This window comes from Petromyzon marinus, chromosome 35 (genome assembly GCF_048934315.1).
Source record: "Petromyzon marinus isolate PM22_M1 ecotype Great Lakes invasive population chromosome 35, UKy_Petmar_22M1.pri1.0, whole genome shotgun sequence".
Classification (NCBI taxonomy): domain Eukaryota; kingdom Metazoa; phylum Chordata; class Hyperoartia; order Petromyzontiformes; family Petromyzontidae; genus Petromyzon; species Petromyzon marinus.
The window spans coordinates 10,898,456-10,921,500 of NC_133701.1; the positions used below are offsets into that span (position 1 = coordinate 10,898,456).

The 23,045-nt window shown below is 49.9% G+C and overlaps 1 protein-coding gene across 7 annotated transcripts in view; it reads left to right on the forward strand.

Annotated features, from left to right (window-relative positions):
• ELAVL4 (ELAV like RNA binding protein 4) overlaps window positions 1–23,045 on the forward strand; it is a 194,591-nt gene that overhangs the window by 158,326 nt on the left and 13,220 nt on the right. For 5 of the 7 annotated variants that reach the window (XM_032966255.2, XM_032966254.2, XM_032966256.2 and 2 more), the window contains exons 4-5: window positions 12,409–12,562; window positions 14,157–14,385. In XM_032966255.2, the coding sequence (XP_032822146.1) occupies window positions 12,409–12,562; window positions 14,157–14,385 (383 nt within the window). The remainder of the gene's footprint in view (window positions 1–12,408; window positions 12,563–14,156; window positions 14,386–23,045) is intronic. The other 2 variants (XM_032966257.2, XM_032966258.2) reach the window with 1 other exon arrangement.

A 23,045-nucleotide genomic window follows, 5' to 3' on the forward strand; every position in this document is an offset into this window, starting at 1 on the left:
AATTTTTATATTTGACCAGATAAGGCCCACTGAGCTATATAGCCGTTTTTCAGAAGCGAACTGGCCAAAAATGATAGCTCCAACGAAGCAGCTTATCACGTGGAAATGTATTGCAGCCAAATATTGTAAACGCGTGATGTTGATTATAAATGAATGTGTTGGGGTAAAAAATCGGAGGACCCGGGTAGAAATCCACACGGCCACGGGGAGACAGACACACAAACTCCAAGTTTCCAGGCGTCTGGGTCGGGATCGAACCCACGACCTCCGTCGTAGTCAAATAGTTAATGTTGTGGATTTACTCTCCAACACACCGGTGGGCTGAAGTAGCAACTAATTGGCGCGTTGTGTTTACGTGACAAATCCCTTACTAATTGGCTGTGTCGTGTGGTGGAGGGTTACGACACATTCATACTTACGCGTTGTAGTTAACATCTCGCCACCACGGAAGATTGTTTTAATTTCTAGGTTTCGCACCAAACTGTGGTCTATCGAGCGCAATGATGGGGTGAGGGGAATGTTTGCCCTTAAGTAAGCATGTACCTTGAACTTCTTTCACATCGTACGTAGTCAACCGTGCCCATCGGAGGTGCAATTTGACTTTGCTACATGCACGCGCGCGCGCGTGCGTTCACATCGACGAACGCATCCGCCTTCTAAATATATCTCGAAACCCACAGCTCACCGATACGCACGCACGTACACACGCGTGCGCGCGCGTATGTATTCATATCAGATGTCCTTTACAGCCTCGAATGTCATGCGAGCATTTGGTGCGCAGTTAAGTAAATAAATAAATAAAGGGCAGATAAATGGGGGTGAGGAGGTTTGTGATGCCCGGTGGTTTCCGGTCACAACTCCGAGCGATTCCAGCAGCCGCTTATCTCCTCGCCCCAGATAGGCACCCCCCACCCCACTCCTCTCCCCCCTTTATCGGTGCTCTGCAGGCAGGGGAGAGAGAGAGAGAGCGAGTGGGAGAGCGGGTGAGCGGTCGAGCTGTTTGTATCTCTCCCTCTACCCTCCTCCTCCAGTCCCTCTCCCTTCCCTCTCTCTCGCACGCACGCACACACACGCGTGTATTTAAAAGGTCTCACGTGTGTGCCCGCACACACACGTGCGTGTGCGTGTAGTGTAGCGGTTAGCGCACTGCGCTACGGACCCGTGGCCCCAGGTTCGAATCTGACTTACGGCCAACACCAATGACGATAATCTGAACTAGGTCCTGGGCCTCCCCTCGGTTGACTCAGCCTCAAATAAGTACCTGGTGCGGTGTGTAAACATCGCTACTGGGGAGACAAAAGCGGCCAGGCGTGGTGCTGGCCACACACGCCCTCATGTGCCGTGCCGGCCTTCATAGGTGCTCGCGAACAGCACTTGCCCCAAAAGTAGTGTTAAGGCTATGCAGGGGGTCTTTGTCTTTGTACTGGGTAACATTCTTTGGCTCAGAAAACGTCAACGTAGTCCCTTTGCACGCTTAGATCAATCATCCTGACCAGCCACGGTCTATCCACTGCTGGTACTCGCCACCACTCGCTCGGGGGACACAACGCAACACATTCGTCACGGTGTGAGCGCGGCCTTAAACCGAAATACAAATATAAACAGTGATAGACGTTTCGGGCAATAGCCCTTCTTCATAGCGCCATCATCACACTTCTTGTTTCCGCGTTTTCTGCGCGGGCGTTTTTTTGTTGCACGATCGCCGCCGCCACGGCAACGGGGCGACCGTGGACGCCAAAACAAAACCCCCTCCGTCTCCTTCTCGCTGCGGTAGCTCGCCGTGCCGTCATCCCACCGCAGCCGCCGTTAACCATTCCCTGCGAGAAAAACAAAATCCGGAACCGCGCCGCGCCGCGCAGCTCCGTCGGGAGTGCGAGGGAGGGCGATGAAGGGCAAGAGAGGGCAAGGCAGGGCAAGGCAGGGCGAAGGAGGGCAAGGCAGGGAGGGAGGGAGTGCGAGGGATCGCGAAGCTTTCACCACCTTCTACACCGCGGTGCGGGAGATCCCGAAGTACAAGGGCCGCATAAGCTAAGACATGTGACAACAACAAGAAGAAGGAGCAGTGGCTTCCGTTGTCCGCCGCCCCTGCGGCTTTAAAGCAACCCTCGTCAGCCGCCCTGGGTTCGCGGTGGCTCCGGGAGTCGGTAATCCGTCGCCGCTGAGCGGCGGGATAAATCCGACGCCGCTACCTGGCGACCGCCCACCGCCGCTCGGCTGCGGCCAACGCGGGGGCGAGCGAGTGAGCGAGCCGGTGCTGCTGTTGCCGAGGAGCTTTGACTTCTAAGTTTTGAAAATAATAAATCTGTGCGCCTCTGTCGACCGCTTACCCTTGGTGTCCCCCCCACCCCACCGCCAGCCCCCCACCCCTACCACCCACCACCCACTGTTGTCGGATTGTGAGAAATGCACTTGAGAGCAATCTGCATTTTAAACAAGCAATTGCGATCGTGATCTCAAGGTGGCCGCACAAAGATTTGGTGGGGGGGGGGGGGCAGGGGGATGGGTGCGGCTGCATATCTTGGGAGATTGGGAAAGAGGGTAAAGGTCATTCTCAATTTGATCTGCAGTATGGAGCAGCGGGATATTTAAGCAGAGAGGTAGGGCGAGGGCCAATGCTAAGGTCAGGGATAGAGACAGGGTCGAAACTAAATTTGTTTTTATTTAACCAGGTAAGGCCCACTGAGCGACGTAGCTCTTTATCAGAAGCGACCTGGACACAAATGATGGCTCAACGAAGGGGCTCAGCATTGTGTGGAAATTTATAACAGCGGCCAAATACTCTGAACACGTGTTTCTAAATGTGGAGGGAAAAACCGGAGGACCCGGAGAAAAATCCACGCGACCGCGGGGAAAACGTGCAAACTCCAAATATAGAGCATGCGTCAGGGTCAGGATTGAACCCGAGACCTCTTGTATACCAGGCGAGGTAGTTAACATCTCCTAGCCACCGTGGCGCCCAGGATTATGGGCCAGGGTTAGCGCCAGGGCCAGAGTTACGGCCAAGGTCAGGGTTAAGGCCAGGTGACAAAGATATTATCATTGACATCGTCAATCGTTAATGTGATTGCTTTATTAATTATTCTCATTCACGATTTAAAAAAAAATATTATTTTCTTGATGTAGTGGAGAACGTTACATTTATTAATAACAATAGAATGTTTAATTACATTTACGAATTACATTCATAATTATAAGTGACACCGTGGAAGGGTCGCGGAGTGAGATGAAAGGGGAAAAGTCGGAGAGTGAATGGAGGGGAAGAGATGAGACAGGAAGAGGCACGCGAGTCCATGGAGGACCTCGAGTACAGGGAGGGTGATGTTGTAGCTGAGCTGTACCACGTGTTCGTGAGTAAAGTGTTCATTAGCAAGGTGTAATTTAGTAAAGTGTCTGTTTGCAAAGTGTTCGTTAGTAATGTGCTCTCGAAAAAAGCGTTAATTTGCAAAGTGTTCGTGAGTAAAGTGTTCTCAAGTAAAGTGTTCATTTGTAAAGTGTTCATGAGTAATTAGTAAACTGTTCATTGGTAAATTGTTCATGAGTGAAGAGTTCGTGAGTAAAGTGTTCTCGAGTTAAGCGTTCATTAGTAAAGTGTTCATGAGTAAAGTGTTCATTAGTAAACTGTTTATTAGTAAATTGTTCATGAGTGAAGAGTTCGTGAGTAAAGTGCTCTCGAGTTAAGCGTTCATTAGTAAAGTGTTCATGAGTAAAGTGTTCATTAGTAAACTGTTTATTAGTAAATTGTTCATGAGTGAAGAGTTCGTGAGTAAAGTGCTCTCGAGTTAAGCGTTCATTAGTAAAGTGTTCGTGAGTAAAGTGTTCATTAGTAAACTGTTCATTAGTAAATTGTTCATGAGTAAAGAGTTCGTGAGTAAAGTGTTCTCGAGTTAATCGTTCATTAGTAAAGTGTTCGTGAGTAAAGTGTTCATTAGTAAACTGTTCATTAGTAAATTGATCATGAGTGAAGAGTTCGTGAGTAAAGTGTTCTCGAGTTAATCGTTCATTAGTAAAGTGTTCGTGAGTAAAGTGTTCATTAGTAAACTGTTCATTAGTAAATTGATCATGAGTGAAGAGTTCGTGAGTAAAGTGTTCTCGAGTTAATCGATCATTAGTAAAGTGCTCGTGAGTAAAGTGTCCATCAGTAAAGTGCTCGTGAGTAAAGTGGTGGGAGGAGCGAGTGACTGAGCGGGTGGACACTGCGCTCGGTTCTCTGCCTCAAGACAAGATCGACATTCATTATCTCAAGCTGCGACCTTCACGCACACGCCACAATGTACGCGCACACCTGTGACAGATCTGATTGTACATCACCAGTAAAGTCGCGATAGCAGCCGGGGTTATTGTGTCGCAGTTCATGGGGTTGTCGAGAACATTTCCTTTATCTCTGCCTCTCCCTCTCAGGCTGTCTCTTTATCGCCTGTACTGTCTGTCTGTGTGTCTGTGTCTTTGGGGAGCGGTAGTGCAACGGTTAACGCGCTGCGCTACGAACCCGGTGACCCGAGTTCGATTCCCGCTCACGGCCAACACCGGTGCTGGGCCTCCCCTAGGTCGACTCAGACAGAGGAGGCTGGGCGTGGTGCTGAGCACCCAGCCCCTTTGTGAAAAATTTGCCCCTTAATTCTGTTATGGCTATGCTGGCCGGTATTTGTCTTTGTGTGTTGTGCGTGTCGTCCGTGGATGTGTCTGTCTGTCTTCCTGTCCATCTGTGTTTGTGTTGCCTGTGTGTCTGGTAATTTTGATTGGTATTTCAAACGTATAGAATGTGCATAATTATATAATACATACAATATGTACGTGAAACACTGAGCGTAAAGCACATGGATAAACACACAGACACATAAACAGATAAAGACAAAGATCCCCCATATTGCCTTAACAAACTGTTGGGGCAAGTGCTGTTAGCGAGCACCTATGAAGGCCGGCACAGCGTACGACGGAGTGGGTGGCCAACACCGCACCCAGCCGCATTCCCACCCTCCCCCCCCCCCGCGTGCTGATATTTAAACTACACACCAAGTCATAATTTAAGACTGAGTCGACCTAGGGGATGCCCAGAATCAGATTCAAAGAACCTCTCCTGTCATTGGTCGTGAGCGGGAATCGAACTCCTGTCGCCGGCTGCCGCTGTTGCATTTGCAGAGGTGCACAAAGCACAAGTAACAAACCAGAACTCATCACACACGCCATGAAGAAGAAACGTCGCCTGTTATATATATTTATATAACTTATATATATATTGTTCTTGACGGATGTGTTGAGGGTTGTTTTTGTTCTTCTAAAAAGTTTGCCCCGTATATCTACACAGACTCTGGCAGATATTTCGACTAAATCACTCATCAGACCACTGGTCTCTTAGGGGGTTTTTCGCATGGGGGCTTCTAGCCACAAAATCACGCTGGCCAAAGATAATTAAGAAGTAAGAAGCCCCGTGGTGGCTAATTGTGTCGATATTTTGGAAGCACTTCTACAGTAGTTGTAATGTTCAGAGGGGTCAAAAAACGAAAATGCAAAAACATTTTCAAAGAATGAGTTCTGTGTTTTAGTCACACAAGGCCAGCCACTGCTCAAATCGGTGTGAGGCAGTGCTTACATTCGTTTGGCAGGGCTTAAGGCTGCAGTGGAAATTCCACGTTCCCGTGGCAGAAGTAGATTGATAGCCCATAGCGATGGGCTATCAACCCCGCTGGAGCGATGGTATTTGGCTTCGTCGACCCAAAGCAGGAGTCCAACCCTCACGCTCCCAATCGTGGGTAAGCCACTCTAGCCACAGGTCTGCCTGGGGGCCGTGTTCTAGTTCACAAGCGTGGACAGGTGACTTGTATACAGTAAAACCTTGGATTGCGAGTAACTTGGTCTGCGAGTGTTTTGCAAGACGAGCAAAATGTTTAAATAAATATTTATTTGATAAACGAGCGAGGTCTTGCAATACGAGTAGCACGTATACGCTTTGTCTGCCGAGCGTCACGTGATCACAACTGATATACGAGTGCTTTGGATTACAAACACGTTTGCGGAACGAATTATGCTCGGAATCCAAGGTTTTGATGTACTTCTTCACGCGCTTATAAGTAACGCTTTTCAGAGATGTCTGGGTGGCATTAGCGGTCACAGACGCTAAGCCGGCACAGCTGAGACGCTGGGTTTGAGTCCACGTTTCAGCCTCCTGCGATTCGACGTTGGCTGTCAAGGGTAGCGAATTGAAGGTCACCAGCCTATTCCCCCAATGACTTACACTGTTCAGACAAACCTACCATTAAAATTATAGACCGATCATTTCTTTGTCAGTGGGCAAACGTACAAAATCAGCGGGGGATCAAATACTTTTCCCCTCACTGTAGAGATCCATAGACTTACATAGATATCCATAGAGTTACATAGAGATTCATAGACTTACAAAGAGATCCATAGAATTACATAGAGATCCATAGGATTACATAGAGATCCATAGACTTACATAGAGATCCATAGACTTACATAGAGATCCATCTACTTTTATAGAGATCCATAGACTTACATAGAGATCCGTCTACTTTTATAGAGATCCATAGACTTACATAGCGATCCATAGAATTACATAGAGATCCATAGACTTGCATACAGATCCAAATAATTACATAGAGATCCGTCGACTTTTATAGAGATCCATATACTTACATAGAGATCCATATACTTACATAGAGATCCATAGAATTACATAGAGATCCATAGACTTGTATAGATCCATAGACTTACATAGAGATCCATAGGCTTACATAGAGATCCATAGACTTACATAGAGATCCATAGACTTACATAGAGATCCATAGACTTACATAGATATACATAGACTTACATAGATATACATAGACTTACATAGATATACATAGACATACATAGAGATCCATAGACTTACATAGATATCCATAGACTTACATAGAGATCCGTCTACTTTTATAGAGATCCATAGACTTACATAGCGATCCATAGAATTACATAGAGATCCATAGACTTACATAGAGATTCACAGACTTACATAGAGATCCATAGACTTACATAGATATCCATAGACTTACATCGAGATCCATAGACTTGCATAGAGATCCAAATAATTACATAGAGATCCATAGACTTACATCGAGATCCATAGACTTTTATAGAGATCTATATAATTACATAGAGATCCACAGACTTACATAGAGATCTATAGACTTACATAGAGATCCATAGGATTACATAGAGATCCATAGACTTACATAGAGATCCATAGACTTACATAGAGATCCGTCTACTTTTATAGAGATCCATAGACTTACATAGAGATCCGTCTACTTTTATAGAGATCCATAGACTTACATAGCGATCCATAGAATTACATAGAGATCCATAGACTTGCATACAGATCCAAATAATTACATAGAGATCCGTCGACTTTTATAGAGATCCATATACTTACATAGAGATCCATATACTTACATAGAGATCCATAGAATTACATAGAGATCCATAGACTTGTATAGATCCATAGACTTACATAGAGATCCATAGGCTTACATAGAGATCCATAGACTTACATAGAGATCCATAGACTTACATAGAGATCCATAGACTTACATAGATATACATAGACTTACATAGATATACATAGACTTACATAGAGATCCATAGACTTACATAGAGATCCATAGACTTACATAGAGATCCGTCTACTTTTATAGAGATCCATAGACTTACATAGCGATCCATAGAATTACATAGAGATCCATAGACTTACATAGAGATTCACAGACTTACATAGAGATCCATAGACTTACACAGATATCCATAGACTTACATCGAGATCCATAGACTTGCATAGAGATCCAAATAATTACATAGAGATCCATAGACTTACATCGAGATCCATAGACTTTTATAGAGATCTATATAATTACATAGAGATCCACAGACTTACATAGAGATCTATAGACTTACATAGAGATCCATAGACTTACATAGAGATCCATAGACTTACATAGAGATCCATAGACTTACGTAGAAATCCATATACTTACATAGAGATTCATAGACTTGCATAGAGATCCATTGACTTACATAGATCCATAGACTTACATAGAGATCCACAGACTTACATAGAGATCCATAGACTTACGTAGAGATCCAGAGAATTACATAGAGATCCATAGAGTTACATAGATATCCATAGAATTACATAGAGATCCATATACGTACATAGAGATCCATAGACTTACATAGACATCCACAGAATTACATAGAGATCCATAGTTACACAGATATCCATAGAATTACATAGATATCCATATGCTTACATAGAGATCCATAGACTTACATAGAAATCCATAGAATTACATAGAGATCCATAGACTTACATGGAGATCCATAGACTTACATGGAGATCCGTCGGCTTTTATAGAGATCCATAGACTTACACAGAGATGCATAAACTTACATAGAGATCCGTAGACTTACATAGAGATCCATAGACTTACATAGAGATCCATTGACTTACATAGAGATCCGTAGACTTACATAGAGATCCATAGACTTACATTGAGATCAACAGAATTACATAGAGATCCATAGACTTACATAGATATCCATAGAATTACATGGAGATCCATAGACTTACATAGAGATGCGTAGACTTACATAGAGATCCGTAGACTTACATAGAGATCCATTGACTTACATAGAGATCCACAGAATTACATATAGATCCATAGACTTACATAGAGATCCATAGACTTACATCGAGATCCATAGACTTACATAGAGATCCATAGACTTACATAGATATCCATAGAATTACATAGAGATCCATAGACTTACATAGATATCCATAGACTTACATAGAGATCCATAGACTTACATAGAGATCCATAGACTTACATAGAGATCCATAGAGTTACATAGATATCCATAAAATTACATATATATCCATAGACTTACATAGAGATGCATCTACTTCCATAGAGATCCATAGACTTACATAGATATCCATAGAATTACATAGAGATCCATAGACTTACATAGATATCCATAGACTTACATAGAGATCCATAGACTTACATAGAGATCCATAGACTTACATAGAGATCCATAGAGTTACATAGATATCCATAAAATTACATAGATATCCATAGACTTACATAGAGATGCATCTACTTCCATAGAGATCCATAGACTTACATAGAGATGCATAGACTTACATAGCGATCCATAGACTTACATAGAGATCCATAGACTTAGATAGAGATCCATAGACTTACATAGAGATCCATAGACTTACAGAGATCCATAGACTTACATCGAGATTAATAAAAGTACATACATTGGGTTGTGATTATCCGTGGGTATCAAGTGGAGTGAGTTGATTGTCCTCACTGTTGTCACCAATAGCTCCACGAAAATGCAGAATCTTCCAGTTTGCTTTGCTCTTGTATGTATTTTGAGCTTCTTTCGCACCGTACGTAGGCAGCATAACAAATATAAATATGAGTGTCACCGTCACGAGACGCACAATCTCCGATGAGCTACAAATCTCTGTTTTCACACAGATGTCCAGTAGGGGCGGGTCAGCATGTTACATCAACAAACAATACGAACTAACAACTATACATGGGCAAACGAGAGAACAAAATGTAAGCAAGTCGCTATGAATAACTACATATAAATGAAGTGTAGAAGTACACCAATTCCTGCCGATTTGTCAGCAACAAAAAAAACGAACTGGTAGGGAAAGGAAAAAAACGCGAGCGGATATATATTTCAAAATAAGACTTTTTGTTTGCGTTGTAAAATACCCAATTATTTCAAATTTGAAGAAAGCCTCGCCATCGTTTGGCCGTTGTTCTATTAAGGTTTTATTGACGAATACCCACAAAGCAGGAAGATCGATGGCGGGCGAGGCGTGGTTATGAATGCGTTTGTCCCGCGTATGATGGATTGCTTGGCCCTGAGTGATTGCTTCAGCCGGCCGCGATAAAAGCCGGCGGTGCAAACGTGGCGGGCGAAGAGCCCACGGGCGGCCGAGTGACACCGCCGCATTTGTCTCGTCCGCTACGCCTTTCGAGCCCCGAACTCCCGGTTCGACTCCGGACCGCGTGCGGAGTTCCTGGACGGTAGCTCGCGTTCGACGTCTCTGCCGTGGGTCGGGGTTTTGCGAGCTCTAGAAACAACTCTATTTTTTATTTTCACCAGGTAAGGCCCCGCTCGGCTACGTAGCTCTTTTGGAGAAACGACCCGCCACAAACGATAGCCCAAATGAAGTGAATTAGTACGTGGAAATCTATACTCGCAGTCAAATTCTTTATTTGCAACCGAACGCGACCCGCGGAGATAAAATAATTTACAGCCATTTGTCAATTCACTCGCTGGATTAGGACCTATCCCAAGTCCAATGTCGGGTGAGGGTCATCGTTTTTAGCGTACTTCACTTTGTTGGACTTTTGCCGGCTGGTGGAAGCGTGGGTGGCCCAGGACGCGGTCGGTTCGGATAATATCGCTCGCCACTGACGAGTTGGCTGTGGCCAGGAATTGAAACTCGGACCGTCGAATTCACAGCGTGGTGTGTGTGCTCCACCCAAGCTGGATAACATGGCGGAAACAGAGAAGGAAAAAAAATCAGAGTGCCTTGGCTTTACATTGGAACACAATGTTGCGTGCAAAAGGAACGTGACGTCAGATCAGCGGGAGTTGATCGGTAGGAGTTGTTAATCGTTGGGAGTTGTTGATTGCCAGAAGTTGATCCGCGGGAGTTGTTGATCAGCGGGAGTTGATCGGTAGGAGTTGTTAATCGTTGGGAGTTGTTGATTGCCAGAAGTTGATCCGCGGGAGTTGTTGATCAGCGGGAGTTGATCGGTAGGAGTTGTTAATCGTTGGGAGTTGTTGATTGCCAGAAGTTGATCCGCGGGAGTTGTTAATCGTTGGGAGTTGTTGATTGCCAGAAGTTGATCCGCGGGAGTTGTTGATCAGCGGGAGTTGATTGGTAGGAGTTGTTAATCGTTGGAAGTTGTTGATTGCCAGAAGTTGATCTGCGGGAGTTGTTGATCAGCGGGAGTTGATCGGTAGGAGTTGTTAATCGTTGGGAGTTGTTGATTGCCAGAAGTTGATCCGCGGGAGTTGTTGATTAGCGGGAGTTGATCGGTAGGAGTTGTTAATCGTTGGGAGTTGTTGATTGCCAGAAGTTGATCCGCGGGAGTTGTTGATTAGCGGGAGTTGATCGGTAGGAGTTGTTAATCGTTGGGAGTTGTTGATTGCCAGAAGTTGATCCGCGGGAGTTGTTGATCGGCGGGCGGGAGTTAATCGGCGGCAGCTCCAGTGAAGCACGGCAACTTCACTGCACGCCCGTCTGCCCGTTCCATTGAGCGCCGCCTCGGCTGTTCCACGCAGGCTCCCCACCGGCTCGCGTCGAACTCTCGCCTCTGTTGTCGCCATCGTGAGATCTCCGCGCCTAAGCGGAACGCCGTGTCGATCGTGGCGAACTTTGTCGCTTCAATTCCTTCACTCGACTGTTTTACCACCACCGTCACCCATGCCCGACGATGCCAAAAGTACCGCTGTTATTAACCTGGGCTATTTCAGTTCTGGGCTTTAAGCGCTACATCGGAGTTAAAGCGAACAAAACCACTTACATTTTGGCACGTGGCACTTATTAAAACGCATTGTAATACAATGTCTTTACTTAGCAAATTACCCATAGGATTTACCATAGTGGCCACAGTATCGACCGCTATTAGGCTGTATATATGTTTGTGGGGAGTGGGTTGGGGTGGCAAGGGGGGTGGGTGCTCATGGTTCGCGGCCCCTGGACTGCAGCGCCTAAAGCCGGGGCTGCGTTAAACTGTCCCTGATAGCTGGGGGCAGTAGCTGAAAATCCTTTACCATTGTCACCATGTTAATGTTGTTATTACTATATTTACGTGCATTTTTTAAATTGTATATAGCGTCATTCGTGCCAGCAGCACCTGATAATGCTGCTGTAGAATGTGTACTCTAAATGCGTGTTCTCCCCGTGGTCGCGTGGATTTTTCACCGGGTCCTCCGGTTTTCCCCTCCACGTTTAGAAATCGACATCACGCGAGTATTTGGCTGCTTCTATAAGTTTGCACACACTGCTGAGACCCGTGGCTGAGCTGTCGTTTCTGAGAAAGCTCAGTGGTGCCTTACAATAAAAATAAAATTGTCGACAGTTTATGAAGGAGGTGGGGTCAGGGGAAGATAATTCGGACATCGTATCCCATTTTTTTCTGCCGGACATGTGACAAAGAGCTTTGCAGCTCGTCGGATTCCTCCAGAATCAATAAATATTCCGATATTCCTTACTACCAGGGCTCCGTGGATTCTAGAAATCGACACGTCCTCACCTCCGCCCCCCCCCCCCCCTCCCACCGTGTCGTGCCGTGTCCCGCGCAGGTGTCCTACGCACGCCCCAGCTCGGCGTCCATCCGTGACGCCAACCTCTACGTGAGCGGCCTGCCCAAGAACATGAGCCAGAAGGAGCTGGAGCAGCTCTTCTCGCAGTATGGGCGCATCATCACCTCCAGGATCCTCGTCGACCAGGTCACCGGTGAGGGACAAGGCGAGACGTCGCACAACCGGCGTGTGCCGTGGGCTGGCTCCACCCACTGCTCATGCAGCTCCACCAGCTGCTCATGTAGCCCCACCCACTGCTCATGTAGCCCCACCCACTGCTCATGTAGCCCCACCCACTGCTCATGTAGCCCCACCCACTGCTCATGTAGCTCCACCCACTGCTCATGTAGCCCCACCCGCTGCTCGTTTAGCCCCACCCACTGCTCATTTAACTCCACCGACTGTTCAGTAGCACCACCCACTGCTCATGTTACTCCACCCACTGTTAATGTAGCTCCACCCATTGCTGATATAACTCCACCCACTGTTCATGTAGCTCCACCCATTGCTGATGTAACTCCACCCACTGTTCATGTAGCTCCACCCATTGCTGATGTAACTCCACCCACTGTTCATGTAGCTCCACCCATTGCTGATGTAACTCCACCCACTGTTCATGTAGCACCACCTACTCTTCATGTAACTCCACCCACTGCTCATGTTACTCCACCCACTTTTAATGTAACTCCACCCACTGTTCATGTAGCTCCACCCACTGTTCATGTAACTCCACCCACTGTTCATGTTACTCCACCCTTTGTTGATGTAACTCCACCTACTGTTCATGTAGCTCCACCCATTGCTGATGTAACTCCACCCACTGTTCATGTAGCTCCACCCATTGCTCATGTAACTCAACCCACTGTTCATGTAGCTCCATCCATTGCTAATGTAACTCCACCCATTGTTCATGTAGCTCCACCCATTGCTCATGTAACTCCACGCATTGCTCATGTAACTCCACCCACTTCATGTAGCTCCACCCATTGCTCATGTAACCCCACCCACTGTTCATGTAGCTCCACCTGAACCGCGCTCATCTGCTCAGCCAAACGTGTCTCGTTGTGAGAGTTATTGACAGTTGGGAGAGAAATTGTTTTTCTTTAGGCAGATTACAGTCACTCTCCAGCATGCGCCATTACGTGTGTGTATATATTATGATTTCAAAAACTATTGACGCGGGGAAATTAGCATATCAGCGAGCTCGGGTTAACGCACGAAGGGCAGCAGCCAATGCATACAGATGACGCTACAAAGCTTGCGATCAATAGCGCAGTGTTATATTTGAAGTTAAAACAAGCTAAGGTATGCTCATTTATACTTTATAGAGCAAAAATTGCACGAGTGATGGGGAACAGTGACGCAGTGGTTCACGCTGTGTCCTCGGAACCCTGCGCCACCTTGGTTCAGTTCCTGGCACGGCTAACATCAGTGGCGAGTGGTATCCTCGTTACACCAGCTTACCCGGAGAAGCCTCGCGTAGTCTCAAGACGCAAATCGGCTCTTCCTGCGCGAGCGAGGTTTTTAGCTGCGTCTTGTTTCTCCCTCCCTCCCTCCCTCCCCTTCCCCTCCTGTGCTTCTCTTCCGTTCTTCCTTCCACTCGTCCTACCACGTCCCTCCTGATCTTCCTCGGGTCACCACGCGCTACATCCACCTTCCAATCCCCCCTCCAACCCCCCAACCTCCTCCCTCATCCTCCCCCGGCGCTCCACGTCGCCTTCGCCGCCGCATCTTCGTCGTGGCCCCAGCAGGCATGTCGCGCGGCGTGGGCTTCATCCGCTTCGACAAGCGCGTCGAGGCCGAGGAGGCCATCAAGGGCCTCAACGGGCAGAAGCCGCCGGGGGCCGCCGAGCCCGTCACCGTCAAGTTCGCCAACAACCCGAGCCAGAAGACCAGCCAGGCCCTGCTGGCCCAGCTCTACCAGTCGCCAATCCGCCGCTACCCAGGGCCCCTGCACCACCAGGCGCAGAGGTTCAGGTGAGCTTCCTGGACGCTGGGCCGCCTCGGACGCAAGCGGCCTCGCAGAGGGCGGTGGGGTGGGTGGTGGGGGGGGGGGGGATCCCGCCGGACTCGATGGCCCGCGCCATCGCGGGGGTTGAGGACAATCCCCAAATGGGGGTCGGGCCAAACGCCGAGCGGCGTTTCTCGCAGCGACGGTGGGGTGGAGACGTCCGCGAGGGGGGGGAGCCCTCACGGGGAGGCCTCCCTTAGCGGGGAGGCGTGGAAGCGCTGAACACGCGATGACAACGCACTTAGGCTGTGCGGATTCGCGTGCTAAGAGTGTCCACGGCGCACTTGTGTAAAACACTTGCTGTGTGAGCGGGGATAGTTGTTGAGTGGGCAGAGCTGTGTGTCTGATATTGGGGGCGGGAGGGAGGGGAGGGAGGGAGGGGAGGGCCTGCCAGCTCACCACGTGCCGCCGGTTGAGCCTCCCGGAAAATGTTGCAGCTTTATTGGTGGGGGACAGACGGGATGAGATATATATGGGAATAAATATGGTTACGGCCTCAGACACAATAAAGTGTAAGTAGCTGGTCCACATGTGTTATTCTGATCATCAGGCTTGATTCTGGTCATCAAGCCTGATTCTGGTCGTCAGGCTTGATGCAGGTCCTCAGGTTTGATTTTGCCCATTAGTCTTGATTCTGGTCATCAAGCCTGATTCTGGTCGTCAGGCATGATGCAGGCCCTCAGGTTTGATTTTGCCCATCAGTCTTGATTCTGGTCATCAAGCCTGATTCTGGTCGTCAGGCATGATGCAGGCCCTCAGGTTTGATTTTGCCCATCAGTCTTGATTCTGGTCATCAAGCCTAATTCTGGTTGTCAAGCTTGATGCAGGCCCTCAGGTTTGATTTTGCCCATCAGTCTTGTTTCTGGTCATCAAGCCTGATTCTGGTCGTCAGGCTTGATTCAGGCCTTGAGGCTTTATTCCGGCCCTCAGGCCTGATTCTTGTGATATATTTTGTTGGGGAGGGGTGGGGGGGGGGGCTTTTGACAGTGCTGACATTTTGCCGGATAGAAAGGATGCATTATTACTTTAGTATGCATTATGATATGCACCTCTCCTGTGATACAGTGAATCTGGGGGGGGGGGGGCAAATTATGTACGGAGGATATCCGAGCAAGACAACAGTTAACCCTTTTGCCAACCCACATTGACCATTGTGGTGGAGTATGGTCATGAACTCCAGAGTTGAGTGAAGGCTTAACCTAACAGTGGGTTGATACAATGATGTAAAACCGTCGTATTTTTTTAAAACGAGCCATCAGAAATGACTGGGCAGAACAGTAGCGCAGCGATTCTCGGCCACGTCTGACATCAGTGGCGAGCGATATCTGAGCACGCGTCACGGGGCCTCGCTGTTCACCAAGCCACGCTGACCAAGGTGGTGAAGTATGGTCAAACAAAAGAAGAGGCGGGAGGTGGGGATAGACGGAAAGGGGTTCTATCCCTCTGGCCTCATTCGAGTATTTAAGAAGAAGAAGAAAGAGAAGCGGCAGAAGCATCTGAGGGAGAAATAAAATAAGAGGAAGAATTTGCCACTAAAGTAACACATGAGACGTTTGGCGGCAGCTGCTGAGTACTGTCATGTTCAGCTTGTGGCTGTCTGTAGATTAACACTAATTGCTTGCTATCACAGGAACCCAATGCTGCCACATTAATCTAAGGCTGTCTACGCATTAACACAGAGTACTCGTATTATTATTATTATTCCGAGTACGACCACGCTTGGCTGTGATGGGACTCCGTTATATTTTAACACGGCAGCAACCGGGTAATTACGCGCGTTATTGCGCGGCACTGGGAAGTGGCGTTCAGAATCGTACGGCGATGACTCAATGCGGAGGCTTATACTTCAAACCCGAAAAAAAATGTTGCATGTGGTTTTGCCCGGTAGGCCAAAATAGGTGCCACGTGACCTGTAGCCACAGCCATAGCTGGAGGTATACTGGATGTGGTGTGCCGAGCGAGGACATATTTCCAGGTCGCAGCACCCAAAATGCGAGGCCCTCCCGAGTCCGCGACTCGTGATTGGTCCCGAACTCGGCCTCGTGGTTATGCCTTGCTGCAACAGCCAGCGGCCACCAGCCGCCACCGGCTCTCCCCACCCGCCATCTCCCCCCACCCCCCGCTCCTCCTCCCTTTGCGCACAGCCACGCGCATCGGCTCCTTCCGGCCGACTGCCCGCGCTGACGTTAGGTGACCCAGGCAGCCTCTGCCTAATAATAGCCACTGCCACTGAGGCTCAGGTGTTTGAGACGTTCTCGACCAAACGCTCTCAGTGGTGCCCAAGCACCCGCGAACCCAAGCACCCACGCAACCACCATGCGCCCATCCACCCACACACCCACGTACCCACACACCCACACACCCACCCACCCACACACCCACCCACACACCCACGTAACCACCATGCACCCATCCACCCACACACCCACCCACACACCCACCCACACACCCACGTACCCACGCACCACGTACACACCCGCGAACCTGAGCACCCACGGACCGACGTGCTCACACACCAACACACCCATGTAACCACACACCCACTTATCCACGCACCGGCACACCCATGTACTCATGTACCCACACACTCACGTATCCACACACCCACACACCTATGCACGCACACGCCCACGAACTCGCTCACCCGCGCGCTCGCTGACCCGCTCGCTCATGTGTGCACTCGATCACTCGCACACATGTGCTCACACATGCACTCGCTCACTCGCACGCACGCCCACACGCGCGCTCACGCACTCACTCATCCACTCACTCTCTCACGCGCGCTCTCTCTCTCCCTCCGAATAAATTTGGCACAAAAACTGGGTGGCCTTAAAAAACCGCCTTGACACCAAACCCACGGCCTTTCCCAACGGTGTTGATGATGCGCGCGGTTTTAGTTTTGTGTGTGCACACGTGTGCACGCGTGTGTATTACGTGAATGTGCAGTGTGCTTCTGCACACATTAACCAATGCAACAAAGACAAAGATCCTCCGTACAGCCTTAACAGACTGTTGGTGCAAGTGCTGTAAGCGAGCACCTATGAAGGCCGGCACGCCACACGAGGGCGTGGGTGGCCAGCACCACGCCCGGCCGCCTTTGTCTCCCCAGTGCCGATGTTCACACACTGTGCCAGGTATTCATTTGAGGCTGAGTCGACCTAGGGGAGGCCCAGGACCAGTTCAGATAATAATCACCGGTGGTAGTGGCCGTGAGCGAGCATCGAATCCGGGTCTTCGGGTTTGTAGCGCGGCGCGCTAACCACTACACTACCGCTCCCGATAGAGACAGACACACACACACGCACGTGTTCTATATGCACACATACACACAGGGAGTGTTTGATGGACGTGTGCTGGAGGGCGCGTCATGGTATGACAGAGCCCTTGCTTTGGAACGATTGATAAATGCGGCCACTAAAACGAAGTGAGTCAAATGCAATTAAGCCGGCGGACAATAGGCAACAAATCAAAGGGCAATTACTAATGAAGCTCCACGCACACTGGTAGATTGCTTTCTCAGCGGTGCACGGCGAGAAAAACGACGCATAATAATCGTGGTTCTTCACAGTTGGCTTAAGCAGAACACAACTCTGGCAGGGGTGGCGGCCGAGTTGGGGGGAGGCGGCGTGTGAGGGGGCGACCGCCGCAGAGATGGAGCGATGAAATGGGCTCGCGCGCTGATCGATTGTTACGTCGCGGGGCAGTGAGAGACGGCGACAGCATTGGGGAGGCCTTCATCCAGCAGTAGACGCGCCATGGCTGATGATGATTGGTTAGGACGAGAGGGGTAGGTCAAGAGATGTATTCAAGAGAGGCGCTGTGTTTGCAGAGCAGCGAATTGATTGGCTCCGTTACATCACTCGGGCAGTCACTTTGGAAGGGTTCGGAGTTCACGCCAGGTTCAAGAGGCGAAGGATTGAGGCACGGGTGATGTCCGTGTCGCTGAACCTCAACAAAGCAGCCTGCCTGAACCAGTCCTGGGACTCCCCTAGGCCTCTTCATCCTCCGTGTTCCCTTACCACGCCTTACCTCATCCTTCTCCTCCTCGTCACATCACCACACTCCCATCCCTACTCCCACACCTCCTCATCTTCACCCTCTGGTCACCACACGCTCCCTTCACGCTCCTACCCACCCCTCCGCCCTCCACCCCGCCGCCGCTTCCCCTGCACGCACCCCATCCGGCACTCGAACGAGTTAACCCACCGGGCAGTGAGTAAACACCGGCCCCACGGGGAGGCAAAGGCGTGGTACCGGCCACACCACCGCGCGTGAGCAGACGGGCGCTCGCAGTGCAGCCCTGTTGACGTGGCGGCTTGCCGGTGTGTTGCCTTAAAAAAACGAACACCTCGTCGTAAATTTCCCGAGCGAAACTTTTTTGTTACTCCCGAGATATTTCCCCGGGCACTCGTTTATAAACAAGACTTAGCGGAAGGTTAATACAGCGCGGGGCCCGTGCGATAAATACATCGCCGCGATCGGAAGGGGAGCTTGTGGGCAGGTTTTGGCGGAAGAGCGGGACGGCCGTCTTTACCGAGCTCACGAGGTGTCACCGGCGCCGTAAATCCCATTTATTACTGATTAGGAAAATCTTTCCTGTATGCCACGCTCCATAAGTCTGTCCCACACTAACAGGTTTATCGCCCAGAGTGTGGGCAGCGAGCCTTCGCCAAATTTAAATCATCGCCGCCGCACGCCATTTGCATGGGAATTAGCAAGGCACTAAAATGATTTATCCCTGCACGACTGCGTGTGCGGATGATTGCACAGGGGAGAGAAAAAGTAATACGGGCACTAAAAAATATAAAATGAGAATGGCATTCTAAAAAAAATACGTCTATCTATCCCAGTGTAATGTTTGGCTTATTTTTTTCATATATTAATTCATCACGTACGGTAATTAATAATACAAAAGTTTGCCAATTCTACTCTCGCGTATGATGGCAGTGGCAATACGTTCAGGAGCTAAATTCAGATGTCGAGGTCTGCTGGCCGCGACGAGAGATCTCGTGTGGTCTTGATTATCTTATCACATGTAGATTTATACAGCAGCGCCTTAATCCAAATAACTTTACAATCATTATAGCATTGTACATAAGATGACAGTGGCTGAAATAAAGAGTGGGGTTGTTATTAAAAGTGTGGTGACGAGAGGACGTGGGAGTGGTTGAGGAGAGGGTGGGGTAGTAATAGGGGTTGGGGTAGTGATAGGGGTTGGGGTAGTGATAGGGGTTGGGGTAGTGATAGGGGTTGGGGTAGTGATAGGGGTTGGGGTAGTGATAGGGGTTGGGGTAGTGATAGGGGTAGTGATAGGGGCTGGGGTAGTGATGGGGGTTGGGGTAGTGATGGGGATTTGGGGTCGTGATGGGGGTTGGGGTAGTGATGGGGCTGAGGTAGTGATAAGGGTTTGGGTCGTGATGAGGCTGAGGTAGTGATGGGGCTGGGGTAGTGATAGGGGTTGGGGTAGTGATACGGGTTGGGGTCGTGATGGGGGTTGGGGTAGTGATGGGGCTGGGGTAGTGATAGGGGTTGGGGTAGTTATAGGTGTTGGGGTAGTGATAGGGGTTGGGGTAGTGATGGGGCTGGGGTAGTGATAGGGGTTGGGGTAGTGATGGGGGTAGTGATGGGGCTGGGGTAGTGATAGGGGTAGTGATAGGGATTGGGTAGTGATAGGGTTTGGGGTAGTGGTAGGGGTTGGGGTAGTGATGGGGCTGGGGTAGTGATAGGGGTTGGGGTAGTGATAGGGGTTGGGGTCGTGATGGGGGTTGGGGCAGTGATGGGGCTGAGGTAGTGATAGGGGTTTGGGTCGTGATGAGGCTGAGGTAGTGATGGGGCTGGGGTAGTGGTTGGGGTAGTGATACGAGTTGGGGTCGTGATGGGGGTTGGGGTAGTGGTGGGGCTGGGGTAGTGATAGGGGTTGGGGTAGTTATAGGGGTTGGGGTAGTGATAGTGGTTGGGGTAGTGATGGGGCTGGGGTAGTGATAGGGGTAGTGATAGGGGTTGGGGTAGTGATAGGGGTTGGGGTAGCTGGGGGGTGATGGCAGGGAGTAGCAGTGGCAGGATGAGCTCAGTAGAAGAGATGGTGGTTGTTTTAAGGAAGGAGGGGAAGCTGCAGGCTATCGTGGAGATGATTGTTTGATGCGGTGCAGTGGGAGTTGTTTCTAGTGGAGGGGAACGAGAGAGCGAGACTGGGCACAGGGCGAGGGAGTCACAGAGAGGGACCATTAGAGATTGGCAACGTAGAGGACGCGGTGGGACAGAGAAGTAAGATTTGAGAGGATTGAGATAGGGTAGTGCAAATATATTGGAGGGATTGATAGACCAGAGAGAGGCATTTAAACTTCGATAGTCGACAGGGAGACAGCATTCCTGGCAATTGGGGAAACCAGAGCAGAAGTGTCGGGAATTGTGAGGCATTTTGTTCCCGTTGTTGCGAAGGCGTAGGGAGGGGCCTCTAAGAGTCCTGCTCCTCGGTGTGGAGATGTTAGTGGTCGTGGCCCACAATCCTCACCAGACGAGAACTTGTCTCCAGAGTGTGGATAGTTTAACGTGGCACGGCGTGCTGATTTAAGGCGGAGTCGACCTATGCGAGGCCGCTGCGTTATCCAGTGCATCAGTGCTGCACACAAAGACAAAGATGCCACCCCCCTATATAGCCTTTAACCCACTGTTGGGGCAAGTGCTGTCCATGAAGGCTTTAGCCACCCGGCGCTCCGCTCGTTGTTTTGAGCGTCGCTCCTCCGCCCTCCGTTGTTGTTGGAGGGTGACTGCCTCCAACTGCCCAGTAGCGTCCTTCACGAGCCTCCTCCACAGAGGCCGATCTTGACACCGCTGGTACCAGTCATCGGCAAGTCCACTCAGCTCCACTTCCTCCTGTACCACACCACTCCATCTCTTCTCTAGCCCGTGCTGTGCTCGTTTAGCCCCCTCGATCCGGCCGAACAAAAGCTGTTTCGGCATGCGGTGGCTGGGCATGCGGTGGCTGGGCATGCGGGCAACATGACCCAGACAACGCAGCCTTGCCTGCCGGAGGAGCTCACCGATGGGACCTTGCCCACTGACACAAAGACAAAGATCTCCCGTATATCCTTAACAGACTGTAGGGGCAAGTGCTGTCAGTGAGCACCTATGAAGGCCGGAATGGTACACGAGGGGGTGGGTGGCCAGCACCACGCCCGACCGCCTTTGTCTCCCTAGTGGCAATGTTTACACACCGCACCAGGTACTCATTTGAGGCTGAGTCGACCTAGGGGAGGCCCGGGACCGGTTCAGATAATCGTCACTGGTGTTGGCCGTGAGCGGGAATCGAACCCGGGTCGCCAGGTTCATAGCGCAGCGTAGCGCTAACCGCTACACTATCGCTCCCCGTGAACACATTGTCTTCCACCGCAAGAAAAACCTACAGTGAAACATACACACACTGAAACACACACACACTGACACACACACATTGAAACACACACACAACCACACACACTGACACACACTGAAACACACATACACTGACACACACACACTGAAACACACACACACTGAAACACACACTGACACACACACTGAAACACACACACACAACCACACACACACTGACACACACACACTGACACACACTGACACACACACACTGACACACACACACTGACACACACACTGACACACACACTGACACACACAACCACACACACAACCACACACACACTGACACACACACTGGCACACACACACTGGCACACACACTGACACACACACAACCACACACACACTGACACACACACAACCACACACACGCGCGCCCACACGCCGCGCGCTCGCAGACTGCGGTGGCTACATTAAGCACCGACTCATTAATTAGCGAGAGAGAGAGGGAGTGGGGGTGGTTGTTGTGGTCGGCGATGTTTGCTTTGTCGGCAAATTGTGCCGTGTGCAACCTGCTGCCGCTAATAAGGCCCTCGAATGTGTATGGGGGCCGGGTGGGGGGGTTAGTGGGGGGGGAGGGAGGGTGGGGGGCAGGGGTTAAGGGAGTGGGGGGTGCAGGTGCGACTCCCCTGTTTGCGAGACGCCCCTCCCTCCCGCCCCCCCCATGTCTTGCTGAGCCCCCCACCGATCGCTCCAGACGGTCATTAGAGCGAGTGGAGGTGCCGTTGTAGTTGCTCCGCAGCCCCAGACACTCTGACCCCTCCTGTTGCCACAAATTACGATCAGCCCAAAGCGAAATCGCGCCCGCCCGCGACTATTTATAGCCAGGGGTATTGATTCCGAGTGTATTTACGCTGTATAGGACGGTATATAGAAAACGACTTAAGTTTCTCGCCCCCCCCCCACCCCCCGTTGAGCGTTTAACAGACTGTTGGGGCAAGTGCTGTTAGCGAGTACCTATGAAGGCGCGCTGCTGATGTTTACAGGTACTTGTTTGAGGCTCAGTCGACCCAGGGGAGGCCCAGGACAGGTTCCACGAATTCGCGAACCCGATGCTGGCCGCGAGCGGGAATCGAACTCGGGCCCACCGGGTTTGTTACGCGTGGCAGCGCCAACCACCTCGCCCGCCGCTCCCCACGATGTTTGCGAACTCGTGCGCGGTGCAGCGGTTCACCGCATACTGCACCTTCAACACCCGACCTGCTTTCCC